The 17,275-nt window shown below is 44.2% G+C and overlaps 1 protein-coding gene across 2 annotated transcripts in view; it reads right to left on the bottom strand.

The window, feature by feature from the left end:
- The window catches only part of LOC122938418 (maternal DNA replication licensing factor mcm3), a 36,994-nt gene extending 25,822 nt beyond the window's left edge, over positions 1–11,172 (bottom strand). Inside the window, exons 1-5 of one of the 2 annotated variants that reach the window (XM_044293909.1) lie at positions 11,028–11,172; positions 7,176–7,288; positions 4,643–4,851; positions 2,709–2,839; positions 2,391–2,629 (exon numbers count right to left, since the gene is read on the bottom strand). In XM_044293909.1, coding sequence (XP_044149844.1) covers positions 2,391–2,629; positions 2,709–2,839; positions 4,643–4,851; positions 7,176–7,288; positions 11,028–11,108 — 773 coding nt within the window. In that variant the 5' untranslated portion in view covers positions 11,109–11,172. Of the gene's footprint in view, positions 1–905; positions 1,452–2,390; positions 2,630–2,708; positions 2,840–4,642; positions 4,852–7,175; positions 7,289–11,027 lie in introns of those variants that run through there. The other variant, XM_044293910.1, reaches the window with a different exon arrangement.
- Between the last annotated feature and the right edge of the window lie 6,103 nt (positions 11,173–17,275).

The raw sequence follows: 17,275 nt of genomic DNA, 5'->3' as shown, positions 1-17,275 counted from the left end.
ACCAGAGAATGATCTGGATGTACCGGTAGCCACTATACTAGGCCTCAGCATAGCTGTGTTTGTCTCCTATGCCCGCTTGAAAAGACCCTCACATTTCTTATCCATAGGTAAAGAAGTGGGCATCTGGAGCGTCGATCTTGGGAACTTTATCCCACGAGGATGAGTCTGATTCTGCAAAGGGGCATTTTCTTTTAAAAGGTATTCAGAATTGTATTTCACTTTTCTGGATTCTTCCATTTAGCAATGAACATTTTAATGTTATTATGGACGGGGAAGACTTTCCTTTTCACCCAATCCTTGAAACATTTTATCCTGAACTGACAGATTCCTTTATGTCCTCAATGTTCATAGTAGCTCTTATTGTTTTTAATACATTTTCCCCATCTTCGGGAATACAAAAAGGCTTCCCTGATTAGTCCTCAGAAGATTTGGACTCTGCCTATGAAAATCTTTCACCCTCATCCGAATCACATGCGAATTCTGCTATCTGATCTGTGAGGTTAACAGTTGGGGGGGGGGGGGGGAACCTGGTGGCAATCTTGCATCTATCACCTCGTTTACTTCCTCCTTGATCATATTTCTTATGGATTCTAGGAAGGACGGTGATGCTTCAGTTACTACTTTGTCTGTACACATAGGACAGAGCGTCTTTTAGACGTAGACAGCAGGGATTTTTTGCACATTTTCTCTGCGCCGAATCTCCACCAGAGGTCTTTATAGTCCTGGCCTCCCTGCCCTATAAAGCAAGATACATTTTTGGGCTGAATTAGCAAAAATTCTTATTTGCTAGTTCAGCCCAAAAATGAAGGCCAGCACCAACACCAGTGGAAGAGAGAAACAATATAACTGTGCTCCCTCTTCCCCCAAATAGAGGTAACATGTGAGATAACTGTTAGGAGGCTTACCGGCCTCTGGGTGGCAGAAGGATCCACATGTCTGCAGGACATGTCAGGAACTTCCAAGATAGAGGACATGCTGCATGTGTAGGACACCGTCTACTGCATTCCCTGCTCCCGACATTCCTCCGATATAAGCCAGGTCTCTGAAGTCATGTGCTGGCGGAAGTGACGAGCAGAGAAGGGGAACTCTGCCCAGAAGTTCCAGCCTGTTAGGCGCATGCACACGCTATCCTTCACTTCCCCAGGTACCGTCACTGGGGAAGCCGATGCCCAGGACAGTCTTCACTGACAGGCTTACGCCAAAGGAACGGGACAGAGGCGCCAGGCCTTCTTCAATCCCCATCCCCTGCACAGACGCTCCCGAATGGGGCAAACTGACAGGCTGTGCAAAACTTCACTTGTACTCCCAACACTGCAGGAGCGGCTTCCACGCGATCCCTTGAGGACCGGAAACAAGTGAAGCAGGTAAAGGGAGAGGGCCTTTTAAACCTGAGCTTCTACGTTGTTTCCTGTCCTGGGGAGGCGGGCACACCCTCCTGTGAGTGCCGTTGTGGAGGCGCCGAGGAAAAAAGCTTATGACTAGTCAATTAAATTCATAGGTCCCCATTTTACAAAATTATATGACTATCAGCAGTTTTGACCATTCACAACATTGCACTCCTGAGTGGAGGACAAACATACCTTTTGCGGATATTACATGATCAGGATTAGAGTGAATATGAAGTTTCATTCTGCCAGGTTCTCAGTACACTGAGGTGATTCTTCACTGTTGTGCAGTACTCTGCTCTTCACAGCCCCTCTTAGCTTTCAGTGACATCTGTAGCTGCCTCCTGGCTGGATGTTACAGCTGTCACTCACAGCAGAGGGGAGGGGCTGTGAAGCAGCTCAATGCAAAGATCCCTTTACAGTGAACTTCCACCTCCAGTGCACTTAAAAGCGGTCTCCAGGAATGATTTAAAAGCAACCTGTCTTATAATGTGGGCCAGACTAGTTGCCTCCATTTGCAGAACTGCCTGGAGGGAAGGGGGGGGGAGGTGAGGCCTCGCTACACATACGCTCTGGCACTTAAATATACTACACATTGGTGAGCTTTCCTGCTCCGCTGTTCAGCCATGATGGCATATAGGTAGGATCACATTATCATAATCTATTGTACTGGGTATTGATCCTCTGTCCCCTCACCCCCTAGGCAGAACTAAGTGGAGGCAACCATTCCTGCTCACATCCTAACACAAGTTGCTGGCAGTCATTTTAAAGGATTCCCAGAGAACCTCTTTAAGGAGCAGAACAAAAGTTCACATTCTCACTGCTCCTGACGACAAAAGCAGCACAAAATATATATACACGAGACACACACACACACGACAGAGGTCAAAGGACGCTGCTTTAGCCTCCATCTGATAAAGTTACTATGTAGACGACTAGCACACAGGTCAGAAGCTTTCTTGACGTACACAAACATAACAAGAGACACCTTTATCCCTCTTATACCTGAATGTGCCAGATGTGAATCCGCCCTGCTTAGATGGTAAACAGCGGTATATCCCCACTATCTGGACTCTGTCTCCAGGTTTACATTTGTCTACCAGATCATCATCTGCGATGATATCAACAGAACGAGGCAGCTGTCCGGCGGGGGCTCTCTCAGGCATTTCTTGTATGCTCAGAGTTTGATGATCTTTGTACGTGCTCAGCCCGTATTCTGTCTCAAGAGGATTGTTTTCTTCATCCTGAGACAGTTTAGAACAGTAATCGTCAGTGACAATACAAAGTAGCAGTACAGCATACAGGGCACACTACAACACTTACCTTGGTGGGGTAAATTGCACTGGAAGGAAACGCCTCTAGCGTTGTGAGATCAGTATATTTCCTTTCCAAGGTCTTCTTTGTAGCTGGACAGTAATGGACACTACGCATTACCTTAGGTCGGACCAAGGAACCTATAAAGGAAAGCGGTAAAAAGCATTTTAAAATTAAGAAATAAACCAACCATGTGTGCTAAAGACTCACCGTTCAAAGTGTTATCTGATTTTTTTTATTTTTTGTTATATTTTTGCACTTTAAGGCTGGTTTCACACGAGCAAGTTCCACACACTGGACTCGCAGAGTGCGTCATGGAGAGGTCCCATACTGACCTCCCAGCATTGACAGGGTTGCATAGCATTATATTGATTAATGATGCTATGTAACCCTTAGAGCTCTTTCACACAAGCAGATCCCGTGCGTGGAATCCGCTGCGTGAAAGAGCCAAGCACCGTTCCGGACAACAGAGACATGGAGCATTAACATGATTAATAATGTTCTTTGCCTCTCTGACCTTTTTACTACCAAATCACAATGAAAACGTTTGTAGTAAAAAGATCACAGAGAGGCAAAGAGCATTATCAGTCATGGTAATCCTGTGCCTCTGGTGTCTGGAACGGGGCTTGGCTCTTTCACACAGTAGATTATCCGCTCGTGTGAAAGCCCTTCCAGTTCTGGAATGTAATGGATAACACTGACATACATTCCAGACCTCTAAGGTTTACACACCATTATAAATCAATATACTGTTATGTGACCCAGTCAGTGCTTCGCACCTCACAATTTAAAGGCGTTTCTCCCAATAAACACTTGTATTCCACATGAACTATAAAACCATGATCAGCAGAGGTCCAAGTGCCGAGACCCATACACCGAAACCATAGTACATTTCATTTTAGTAGTTCTTTAGAGCTCACTTTTCAAGAGGACCTGTTACTTCTCCCGACATGTCTGTTTTAGAAACTACTATGCCTCCCTTGTAATAATTCTGGAGCATCTATTCTTATGACTGTATGTTATGCAAGTTATGAATGAATTGCCAGCATTTTGCAATGAAGATCCAGATGGATGTTACCAGTTGGTGGTGTGTCCCTGCACACTAACAATGGCAGCACTGATTGGATAGTGTCAAATTGTGCAGGGACACTCCCAACTGGTAACACCCATCTGGACCTTCTTTAGAACTGCTATCAATTTAATCATAAGTTGTACAAGGAATAATAAAGGAATGGCACATCATAGAGTCATAAGAATAAAGGCTCCAGAATTGTTATTACATGGGGATGCAAGTAGCTGCTAAAATAGACATGTCAGGAGAGGTGACAGGTCCTCTTTAAGAGATAATCCAAAGACAAGTTCAGCTCACCTATGTTGCTTCACCCAGACCACTAGGTGCATGGAAATCCCGAGTGGAGCAGGTGAACATGTAAGCGATCCAGCACTAGCTTCTGATAAAATGACACCATGCAGAATTGCCTGGCCGTCAGACATGCGTTGTTGCGCTACATAGTGTCATTTTATCTCTTCAATGAAGCCTGTGGACTTTATCGAGAAGCTGGAGTGCTGGATCGCTTCATCTTGCATGCTCTTTACAACATGTTACAGATGACCTATAGAAGATTGTTTGAGGAGCGCTTTCGAAACAGGGATTTACTCCATTGGCCATACTAGAATCAGCACCAATTTCTCCTCCGTTATCTAGCAAATGGAAACTACCTCAAAGGCGTTTTTAGCCTTTGAATCAACATGGTCGGGTGAACTTCCCAACTGTGACTAGGTTTTCATACAGATCCACATACTTCACCATCTGTCAGATTACAATGTGGCTCCAATGTAAGGATATACACAAGAGTAGAATGTTCTACTGGCACCATCACTAACAGTATGAATGTCAATACACGGTCTAATGTCACCCAAATAGTAAAATAAGCTGCATTTACATTTTGTAACAATGCCTTCAACACAGACCAGATTTCCCAAGAAACCTGCGATCAGAGTGCGAGGGGAGACATGCTTAGCTCCAAAACTGCCTTCAAATCCAACGCTGAACTCTTCAAACTGCTTGGCATATGTAGCATCAATGGAAGCTACCAAATCCTTTAAGGCTTTTTGGAATGCAATGACCTCCAAAAAGGCATTACTCAGCAATCTGCAATGAGGACACCAGTTAGTTGCAAAGTATCACAGAAACGGATAACATCAATCTTCATGCTAGTAACCAGATGTACGCTCTTCTCTGAGGTCTGGCTGATGTAGTCATTGAACACTCACGCTGGGTTCACACCTGAGCGTTTGCGATGGAGCGCTCTGTATGCGCGATTGTACCGACGTTTGCAATCGCGCATACAGAGACAAGCGAACGCCCATTGTCGCGCGTTCCCGAAAGTCTATGTATGGGAACGCGCGACAAGACGCCCCAAAGAAGCTCATGTACTTCTTGGGGCGTCGGGCGTTTTACAGCGCGATCGTATGCGCTGCAAAACGCCCTGGTGAGAACCATGCCCATAGGGCAGCATTGGTTTCTCCTTGTTGAGCGTTTTACAGCGCTTAGGAACTCGCTGTAAAACGCTCAGGTGTGAACCCAGGGTCAAAACTGACAATGAGCACAGTCAGAAGTTAGACAGGATTTTAGGAACGCCATGCACACAAAGCTGCTGAAAGCAGTGTCCTCTGTTAGCTCCATTCATTATGAAGCACTAGGCAAGGCCTATACGGCGACACTGGCTGCACAACACCTGTCGCGGCCAGGATCGCTGAGCAGCAGTGATCCCATAGAACTTAATAAGATGACCACGGCAACACAGCTGGATCTCTTGAGACTGACGTGGCGATCCCATTCATTTCTATGGAATCTCCGCGGCTCAACGATCCTGGCCGCAACAAGTGTCGCCATGTAGCCCTTGCCTTACTGCAATTCTCCAGTCTGAAAGAACCATGGTAGTATACTGCTGTAAGATGAATTGTTGGACCTGATGAAGGGAGAAGTACACTCTAGAAACGCATTCCTATTTTACTGGCTGTGTGGTTGAAATGTCTCATTACAGTCTTTCTATTGGATCCCTACTGTAAAGTTGGCCACGGATTCAAGGCATGTTCACAAGTGGAGAGTCCGCTGAGGGTTTTGCCTCTGCAAATCTGCAGCATTGCACAGTGGCAACGAATTAGAAGAGAGTTTAAAAAAATAATGTGGACTCCGCACACAACCTGACATGTGGTGCAGATTTTGAATGGGTTTTCCGAAATTTTCCTATTGATGGCCTTTCCTGAGGATAGGTCATCAATAGGAGATCGGAGGGGGTACACATGCATGTCAACTGTATGAAGAGGCAGTGGCACTTTGTCACTTCCTAGGCCATGTGACGTTGTGGTCATGTGAATGGGGCTGAGCTACAATACCAAGCACAGCCACTATCCAATGGTAAGCTGCAAGAATGTTGCGGCCCTCACCAGGCCTCTAGCTTCCTCAAACAACTGATTAATGGGGTGCCAGGAGTTAGACCCCCACCGATCTCATATTGATGACATATCCCGAGGATAGGCAATCATAATAAAATTCCTGGGAAAAAAAACTAAGTTGACATACTGTGGACATCCGCTTAAGATTTCATCCCTTGCAATGCCGAGGGTGAAGTCTGTGGCAAATCTGCAGTGATTCTGCAATGAAATCCACAAGAAGAGCACATCATTTGGTGCAGATTTGGGCAAGATCACTGCAGACTTTCTTCTGCGGAAAATCCAAAACAGACTTGCCGCATGAGAACATACTCTTAAGGGACTTCGGCAAAAAGTAAAAAAAAAAAAAAAAAAAAAAAGTAGAAGTAGTACATGAAGCTCTTACAATGGCTGCATCAGTGAGTGAGGTCACCACTGGCAAGTGACTTCATTTAACCGATTCACAGACTACTTCTGGAAAGCCCCTTTAAAGGGTTTTCTGAGATTTATGTACTGATGATCTCTCCTCAGGACAGGTCATCAGTTTCTGATTGGCAGGGTCCTAGGTGTTGGACCCCAGTCAATCAGCTGTTTGAGAAGGCACCGGCACTCCTGTGAGCACTGTGGCCTCCTCTCAGCTTTTCCTAGACCAGTGACGACACATTCAGTCCTATGACCTAGGCACAGCTCAGTCCCATTGAAGTGAATGGGGCTCAGCCTGATACCAAGCACAGCCGCTATACAATGTACTGCACTGTGCTTGGCGAGCTGAGAGAAGGCTACGGTGCTTCTGCTAGCGCCTCCTCAAACTGATCAGCGGGGGTCCCAGGTGTCAGACCTCCACCGATCAGATACTGATGACTGACCTGGAGGAAAGGTCATCAGTTCAAAAAAAACTCAGAAAACCTCTTTAAATAACTGCAAGATCAACCTAAAATACTGTTTATAGAGGCAGCCTAACAGACAGATTGGGCCTACAATGGAAAAGCTTACATGTAAACAACTGAAAGCTGCATAAATATTGCATACATTAATACTTACACATTAGCTCGGCGCTCATTCTTACGCCTCAGGTCATTCAGGTTGACAATTAAGCGATGCTCACTCGCACCGATCATGTCCCTTACTTTTCCATGGTAAACACCTTGATCTTGCTGCAAGCACAATAGCCAAGAAGATTATTCTTGTTTGTAAGTTACCTACACACACTGTAGTTTTCACCCTATAAAATGCACTTTCCCACCCCCAACGTGGGGGAAAATGCTACTGTGTCTTATGTGGAGAATACTAATGAGCGCTTCCATAAGGGTACCAGAGGATGGGGAAGCGGTGAATGCAGCGCTCCCCGGGCTCTGTACTCGCCGCTTCCTGGTCCTCTGCTGTCAGCTGTGCACAGCGTGAAGGTGCTCTGTGACCTCTCGCTGTGCACAACTGACTGCAGGAAGAACACAAGGTGAGCGGCGGCGTTCGAAGCAGGAGAGGTAAGTGGATTTTATATTTTATGTCATGAGGCATGGCTGCCATGGGGGCTTGATGATACGAGGGCTGAATAGGAAGGGGGAAGAGAAGATTGTGGCACACAGGTTCTTCATTTGAAGTTTATATAATTTATTAGTGTGACATCATATGAATCATGATCCAGTTACATCGTACAATACAGTAGCCACTTTTGATAACCGTGCTGACCGGCCATTTCGGTTCAAAATGGACCTTCTTCAGTCTAGTTATCTGTTTCTTGTGGCTGGGATATGTGGCGCTGGATCTATCTATATCTAATTATTTTTTTATTTTTCTCCCAGAGGGGGCTTGTTTTGCTCCGGAGTCATAGATTACATTACAGTGTGGAAAGTGTCTAAACCTGTGATCTCTAATGTTTGCAGGTGCCATATCATAAAATGGCGCCACACTTATCAGTAAAACTGTGACTTTAGTATCAAGTTCTGGTAATCTCATATGCTGATGGCACCAGTGCAAGAGTCTTGGAAAACCCCTTTAAGATCCGTTCACACAAGACAAAATGTGAACAAAGCTTACCACTGGTCTCAGAAAATGAAGCAGAACGTTCACCAGACTGACGCTGCTATATGCTGTGACGAGAGTTTTATCAGCTTCCTAGTTAATAGTTGTCTCCCCCGAGCCGGTGAAACCTTCTCATACGGTACGCTATGTCTGATGTACGAGTAGCATTCAGTAACCACATGTGAGCTAAAGTAATATTACACCCCACGGAAGCTGCAAGGCTGCAATCACAATGGAATATCTGCAGACTTCAAACTCATAAGCCCTTGAAGTATCTGCGGCTGTCAAGTTGGATTCAGCCATTACTTCATTTTTAGATGATCAAATTATACACAATTTGGTCACCACGATAGTTGTCACAGTTATCACCACCACCTGTCAAGCACATGTACGAGATATCTACAGGTTATGCCATGAATGTCCGTTAGGATTGGTTGCCACCTCTGGGTCCAGCATGTCCATAACCATGGTGAGGTGGCTGCAGGACGCCACATCCGGGTGGGGAATAGATTGAGGAGGTGACCGCACATGTTCACGGCACTATCTATTCACTTCTATGGGAACCGCGAAAAAACACCCAAGCATGAGGTGGGCATCCATCATTAAAGGGATTCTGTCACTTATTTTTACCCTATAGAGATGCAGACAAGCACGGATAAATCTCCGCAATACACCTGTCTTATATCGGAGTGGTTTTATTGAGTGTAAAAAATTATTTTATATATATGTAAATCAGCCTGGTAAGGAGCCCAAGGGGCTGCACTAACCGTTCTGGAGCCCAGCACCGCGCCCTGTATCCAGGAATCTTCCCCAACAGTAAGATTGCCGTAATCTCGCAGCGCATGCGCAGTTCCTTCCCTGAGGCTGATGTCAGCACAGGGAAGGACACTATGCCGTCACTGCACATTGCGAGATTACGGCGATCTGACTTCGTGGAGGAGATTTGTGGATACAGGTGGTGCTCGTCTCCTTCACAGGGGGCGCGGCTGGGCTCCAGAACGGTTAGTGCAGCCCCTTGGGCTCCTTACCAGGGTCATTTACATATATATAAAACCATTTTTTACACTCAATAAAACCACACAGAGCTATGGGACAGGTATATTGCGGACATGCTAGCGGAGATCTAGCCGCGCATCTCTTTAGGGCATTGATGTCGAACCTTTTAGAGGCCAAGTGCCCAAACTGCAACCCAAAACCCACCTATTTATCGTAAAGTGCCAACGCGGCAATTTAACCTGAATACTATAGTTCAATATAGTATATATTCCATGTACTTTATCATTTAGTGATTAAAGCCTGCCTACATTCAGTGCGCTGCCTGTGCTGTTCATAGTGCGCCCTGCGCTGATGAATGGCAGGAAAAGTCTAAGGCATATTGGTACACCATAGACTTTTCACAGTGCGGGTGCCAACAGAGAGGGCTCTGAGTGCCGCCTCTGGCACCCGTGCCATAGGTTCACCATCACTGCTATAGGGTAAAAAGAGGTGACAGAATCCCTTTAATGTATGGCAAATCCTGTGGTCACTCCTAAGGTGGCAATATCCTTTTAAAGCGCATTTACAGCTTTAAAAAAAAAAAGTGTTTATTGCAGCAGTATAGCCTGGGACCAGCAGAGGACCATGTGTGGTGTGGGATAGGCTGGAGATTTCATGGGGTCTTCCAGGCGCAGAACACTTATGACCTATCCTCAGGATAGCTCATCAATATCTGACCAGTGGGGGTCCAACATCCAGCACCCCCACACTGATCAGCTGTTTGAAGAGCCCATGGAGCTCCGATGAGTACTGTAGCTTCCCTACGGCTTACCAAGCACAGCGCCATCCATTGTAAAGAGGCTGTGCCTAGTATTGCAGCCCAAGCCTGCTTCACACTTGTGTTGTTAATTCTGGTATTGAGATTCAGCAGAGGATCTCAATACCGGAGTTAAACAGATCCTTTTTGATTTTGCACATTAGGATGCGGTTGTGTGAAATCAAAACTGGGAAGAAAAAAAAAAACAAAAAACAGGTCACTAAATACATTGAAAGTCAATGGGTGATGGATCAGGTTTTTCAGGCTCCAAAAATTTTTGGGACATTGTTTTCAACGACTGGTCCGTTTTTTGGACTGGACAAAACCACAGCTTGCAGCGGTTTTAGGTCCGGTCACAAAATGGAAAGCTGATGAAACAGTAGACATCCTGAACGGATCCCTTTCCTTTCAGAATGCATGAGGACCAAACAAATATTGAGATCCTCTGCCAAATCTCAATACCAGAAAACAGCAACGCAAGCGTGAATGTAGCCTAAGGCCATTACCTTGAATGGAAAGGAGCGGCACACATACAGGTGACCGATGTGCTGGGAGTCACACACCCCAGCGATTAGAGAAACATGGCTGTTTTCTTCCAAAAGCAGCACTACATTAGGCCACAGGTCGTGTGTGGTATTGCAGCTCAGACCAGACACAACCTATGGACTGACCGGTGCGGTTTCTCAAAGAAAGCCACCATGTTTTTCTAATCCTGAACAACCCCTTTAATGACCTATCCCGAGGACAGGCCATAGAAACGTATGTATAGTTCCTAATTTACATACTAAACTCCTAGAAAGATACAGCCAAGAAGCTTCTGTAACTAGGGAGCATTCATGTAGAAATACATCTCTGCCTCATAGCCTAATGCCATTCAGGAGCCTGGGAAAGCTGTATGATAACTGAAGGCATACACAGGCAGTCCATGTCTATCCTGGAGCTGAAAGCAGTGCAGCAACGGTGCACTGCTGCCACACCGAGGACTGCACGAACCAGACAGTATCAGCAGCATCTGCTAGATAATAGCATGCAGTCACCAGCAGGTGGCGCTGCCAAGTTCACTAAAGCCTAATGCCGCGCACATCATCATCCAGGAAGTCGAGGTACTCCCTCTGCGCCTCCCGCAGCTCCAGGTCCTCCACCGGCCCGCCCTGGAAATCCATCTTCTCTCCAGACCTCCCGCTTGCTCCGCCCCCTCCATTTAAAGTCGCGCCACCACGTGACTCTGCTGCTGCTCCGCCCCCCGCAGTGTGAAAGGTGAAATAACTTGAGTTCGGTGAGGCGGCCGGTGTGAGCGCTCGGCCACGGCCAGACTCAGGCGGCCATGTTGTTACCCTTCCTGAGGGGCTCCTTGCCCTGTAGCGGTGTTATTTTATGACTTAATAAAATTAAAACATTTTGTCTCTTAAACTGCGTTCCTGGTGCTTAGACTTTTGCACTGTACGCTCCAGGTGTGGTGAAACTAGGACTCCCAGCATGCACACTGGCTTGGCTGTTCTAAGAACAATCATAGACGTGAATGGAGCATGCTGGGAGTTGTAGTTTCCCCACAGCTGTAGGTAAGGTGTAATGCTGATGGCTTGTTCTCAGGGTAGATCATCAGTATCAGAAAACCCCTTTAATACTCCAGGTACTACTGTGAAAATATAATGCTGTGTGAGCGGAGCCTTACGACCATTGCCGTATTGCGGCCCGCGTTTGCGGATCCGCAATACTCGGGCACCGTTCCGTGTGCATTCCGCTTCTCGGATGCGGACCCATTCACTTCAATGGGTCCGGAGATATGGAACGGAGCACTGCGGAGTGCTTCCGTGAGGTTCTGTTCCGTACTTACGTTCCGCAAAAAGATAGAACTTGCTCTATCTTTTTGCGGAACGGACGAATGCAGATCCATTCAAGTTGAATAGGTCTGGATTCATCCCGGGGGCCGTACGGAGGTTGCCCATGCATTGGGGACCACCTATGGCCGTGTGAATGAGCCCTTAGGTGTATGTTACAGAATTGAACGGGATGTGATGAAATCCATGGACTGCTGCAGGTGCAACTCCAAGCAGATGAAAATAATGGATTTTTCACTAAAAAGTCTGTAACAAATCAAATCTTTGTGCATGAAAGAGGTTTTTTAACCCCTTCCTGACGCAGCGATTTTCCTGTTTTGTTTTTCGTTCCCAGCCTTCCCGGAGCTTTTTTATTTTTCTGCTGACATAGCTGTTTGAGGGCTTGTTTTTTGCGGGCCAAGTTGTACTTTTGTAATACCACCATTTAATATTGCCTACATTATAGTAGAGGAAAAAAAATCCAAATGGGGTGGATTTAAAAAAAAAAAAAATGCAATTCTACCACAGTTGTAGGGGTTTTGTTTTTACAGCGTTCACTATGCCATAAAACTGAGTTATGCTCTTCATTCTCCAAGTCAGTACAATTATGGTAATACCACATATGTATAATATTTCTGGCATTTTAATATTGAAAAAAAAAAATGGTGAAAAAAATTATTTTTTGTTGTCATCACTGTATTGTGACCCCATAACTTTTTTATAGTTAGGTTCACAGATATGAGTGGGGGCTCATTTTGTGCGGGACGATCTTTCATTGTTGCTAATATCATTTTGGAAGTGCATCATTTTTTTAAAATCAATTTTATTCAATTTTTTTATTAAGTAAATTGATGAAAAAATTTGGAATTGGCCATTTCAATTTTTTTTCCGTTACGCCGTTCTCCATATGGGTTAAGGTTTTTTATGGCGACACTTATCCTTTTTTGTAATCTGTTTTTATTTTCCGATTGTAGATTTTTTAATTCTATTTCCTGGATATGATTTAGGTGGGGGGGGGGGGGGGTGGAATGCAGCTATCTTGCCCAAGCTATTGTTCAAGATACACTTTACGGCAGTCACATGGTCTATAGACACAATGGTCAGGAGGGGACCGCATTGACTTCTATCGGAGAGATTTTTTTTTTTGTAGAACTGTTTATAAGTATAATTTTTTACTGTACTTTTATGCCTTTATTTATGGCGTACAGCAGCCTGAATTTCACATCTTTACCACATGGTGGTGCTATATAGCACCAATTTACAAACATTTTCATAAGGGACTAGTTAATTTCTAAACCTAGTCATTTCATATATTTTACCACCAGGTGGCAGGATCTTACCTGAACTTGTTTCCCTAAAGCCTTTTTCACATATCAGTGTTTGATCATCGGTTATTGTGACCCAAAATCAAGTGTGGGCCAGAAAAACAGAACAAGTACAGATCTTTCTATTATACCTTATCTCTGAGTAGTCTCCACTCCTGGTTTTTGCTCACAAAGGGCTTGTTCACACGAACGTGCCGTGTTTTGCGGTCTGTAAATTGTGGATCTGCAAATTGCAGTCACTAAATCGTCTCTAATTGTATCCTCCTTTCTAATGTAGTATATCCCAATGCAACATGTATGCTGAAGGTTCTGTAAATAGTGACCAAGCAATAGTCAATGTAGTTGCGCTTCTGCTGGGACTTGAGGTACTACAGAAGTTCAGATGCAACATGTATGCTGAGCGTTCAAGAACAACACATTCCAGAACTGTAAGGGTTACATATCATCATAAATCAATATAATGCTATGCGAACCCTGTCAGTACTGGGAGGTCAGGCCGGGTGCTGCGATGCATGCGGACTCGCTGCGGGAGGAACACTCGTCTGCACGTGGCCTAAGGCTGGGTTCACACCTGAGCGTTTTACAGCGCGTTCCTACGCGCTGTAAAACGCTCAACAAGGAGAAACCAATGATTCCCTATGGGAATGGTTCACACTTGGGCGTTTTACAGCGCGTACGATCGCGCTGTAAAACGCCTGACGCTCCAAAAAGTACATGAGCGACTTTTGGGGCGTTTGTGGCCATAGGACACTGTAGTGAATCACACAAACGCGCGTCAAACGCGCGTTTACTATTACAAAAACGCGCATAAAAATGCGCGTTTGCGCAACGCTCAAGTGTGAACCCAGCCTAAGAGAAGAAGGCTGCGCTCACCTGAATCCAAACTGAGAGCACGGGCGGTGCCAGGAACGAAGCACTGATCCAATAGAAAAAAGTTCACAAAGCCCAGCTTACAGAAATATAAAATCCAGCTTTTATTGTTCCAATATGTAAAATCCAAATAGCAAAAAAAGTCTATGCCTTTCGGGTCAGACAGCGACCTTTAATCACGGCAAAACATGATTAAGGGTCGCCGTCTGACCGGAAACGCATAGACTTCTTTTGCAAATTGGATTTTACGTCTTCGAACAATAAAAGCTGGATTTTATATTTCTGTAAGCTGGGCTTTGTGAACTTTTTTCTATTATAAATACTGTAAGTATTAGAGGCTAGCCTTCTGGTGGACTTAAACTATCCTTGCATTACATGGATGGCCACTCAGTCATGGCTTTCCCCTGCAAAACCAGTTGCTTGCTGGGTTTGTCAGAAGCAGGACCTGGGGCAAACAGCTGATCACCTCCCCAGCCAAATTCTAATAGCGATTGGGGGTCATTTACAAAGGCTGGCTTTTTAAGACAGTCTTGTTTCCCCTTTGTGTTGGTGGAGGATATGCTTAACCCTATAAGACCTAACAATTTTAAATTTTTTCATTTACATTTTTTACTACCAGCCTTCCGAAAGCCATCATTTTTTTTATTTTTCCATTCAAATAAATGTATGACTTGTTTTTTGCAGGACAAGTTGTATTTCTGATGACTCCATTTACGGTTGCATATAGAGTAGTGGGAAGCAGGGTAAAAAAATTCCAAATGGAGTGGAATTATTAAAGAAACACAATTCTGCCACAGTTTTATGGGTTTGGTTTTTACAGCATTTCCTATGTGGTAAAACTGAACTGTTACTTTTATTCTACGGGTCAGTACAACCACATTTGTATAGTTTTTCTTTTGTTTTAATACTGGAAAAAAAAGAATTTTTGATTTGCATCACCATATACTTACCTCCATAACATTTTTTATTTTAAGTGTACGGAATTGTTTGAGGGCTAATTTTTTTGTGCGCTGATCTGTAGTTTTCATTGATTCTGTGGTGTGTATGACTTTTTGATCACTTTTCATTAAATTTTTTGTGGGAGGCAAAGTGACCAAAACACAGCAAATCGACTTTTGATTCCCCCCCCCGTTTCGTTGTTATGTATTTTAATTTTAATTTTGGGGAAAGAGGAATGATTTGAATTTTTATATATTTTTTAAAATATTTAAATTTTTTATTTTTATTTTTACAATTTTTAATAGTTTCCTTAGGGAACTATAACAAGCAATCATTAGATTGCTTCTCTCATAGACTCCAACGCATTAGTATTGAAGTCTATTAGAAGAGGCACTATATATATAAAGGGGACACAGATAAAGGGCACTATACATAAAGAGGGCACAGATAAGAGGTATGATACATGATGGGGGTACAGAAAAAAGATAGTATACATACAGGGGGCACAGGGAAGAGGCACTATACATAAAGGGCGCATATATAAGATGCACTATGCATAAAGGAGACACAGATAAGAGGCACTATACATAAAGATGGGACATAGAAGAGGCACTATACATAAAGAGGGGACAGAGAAGAGAGATTATACAAAAGGGGCACAGATAAGTTGCACTATATATAAAGGAGGCACAGATAATAGGCACTATACATAAAGAGGTGACAGAGAAGAGGCACTATACATCAAGGGGGCACAGATAAGAGGCACAATACATTAAGTGGGCACAAATAAGAGGCACTATACATAAAGAGGGGACAGAGAAGAGGCAATATACATAAAGGGGGCACAGATAAGAGGTACTATACATCCAGGGGGCACAAATAAGAGGCACTATACATAGGAGACAGAGAAGAGTCACTATACGTAAAGTGGGGACAGAGAAGAAAAAAAGGGGGCCCACAGAAGAGGCAGCATGCAAAATGGCACTATATATAAAGGGGGCACACATAATAGGATCTATACATAAAGAGGTGACAGAGAAGAGGCACTATACATAAAGGAGGCACAGATAAGAGGCACTATGCATAAAGGAGGCACAGAGAAGAGGCACTATACATAAATGAGGCACAGATAAGAGGCACTATGCATAAAGGAGGCACAGAGAAGAGGCACTATACATAAATGAGGCACAGATAAGAGGCACTATGCATAAAGGAGGCACAGAGAAGAGGCACTATACATAAATGAGGCACAGATAAGAGGCACTATGCATAAAGGAGGCACAGAGAAGAGGCACTATACATAAAGAGGGGACAGAGAATACGGACTATACAAAACGTGGGCCAGGAGAAGAGGCACCTTGCATAAAGAGGGCAGAGACAAGTGGCACTATATATGAAGGGGGCATACATAATAGGCACTATACATAAAGAGGGGACAGAGAAGAGGCACTATACATCAAGGGGGCACAGGTAAGAGGCACTATACATAAAGAGGGGACAGAGAAGAGGCACTATACAAAAAGGTGGCCCAGAGAAGAGGCACTATGCACCAAGGGGGCACAAATAAGTGGCACTATATATAAAGGGGCATAGATAATAGAATCTATAAATAAAGAGGTGACAGAGAAGAGGCATTATACATCAAGGGGGCACAGGCACTATACATAAAGAGGGGACAGAGAAGAGGCACTATACATAAAGGGAGGCACAGATAAAAGACATTGTATATTTTTGTGGACCAATAGAAATAAATGGGTCCATGTACAATCTGCAAAAAAAATGCAGCTTAGGCATGGATGCAAAATAAGATCATATGTATGAGCCCTTAGGATACGACCATATGTTCATGTTTTTGAAGCCAAAATCTGAAGTGGATCATAAAAAGGAAGAAAGCATTAAAGGGGTTGTCTACTTGTTACTGTTGATGACAGCTCTGTCCAATAGAAGTAAATAGGGACGCCATACTTGTAATTACACCTCCTCGCCACAGCAATTGCAAAACAGAGCAGAGAAGGCCGCACTCTTATGAGCGCTGCCTTCTCTTCAAACAGCTGATTAGCGGGGGTGCCGTGAGAATATCCACCAAAACAATCCAAACAGATTGTTTTTTTATCCACACCTGGTTTGGCTTCAAAAACTGCATAAAAAACCTGAATGTTAGGCCTTAACCATATGTATTTGTTTTTCAAGACCACAGTATGGTCTTTTTTCATTGTAGCTAATTATTCACGCTCTTCTGCCGTCCTATGTTTGCAGGAGTGTGGGACATTGTGTGACAATCTCCTGTGGTCCTCTTTGTTACAAGCCATTTTCCCCTCTGGTTTTATTCATTTCACACAATCAATTAAAAACATCACATCCTGTTCCCCTTGTGACGTG

The sequence above is a fragment of the Bufo gargarizans genome, chromosome 5, assembly GCF_014858855.1.
Source record: "Bufo gargarizans isolate SCDJY-AF-19 chromosome 5, ASM1485885v1, whole genome shotgun sequence".
Lineage (NCBI taxonomy): Eukaryota > Metazoa > Chordata > Amphibia > Anura > Bufonidae > Bufo > Bufo gargarizans.
This window is presented reverse-complemented; position numbering and strand designations above follow the sequence as displayed.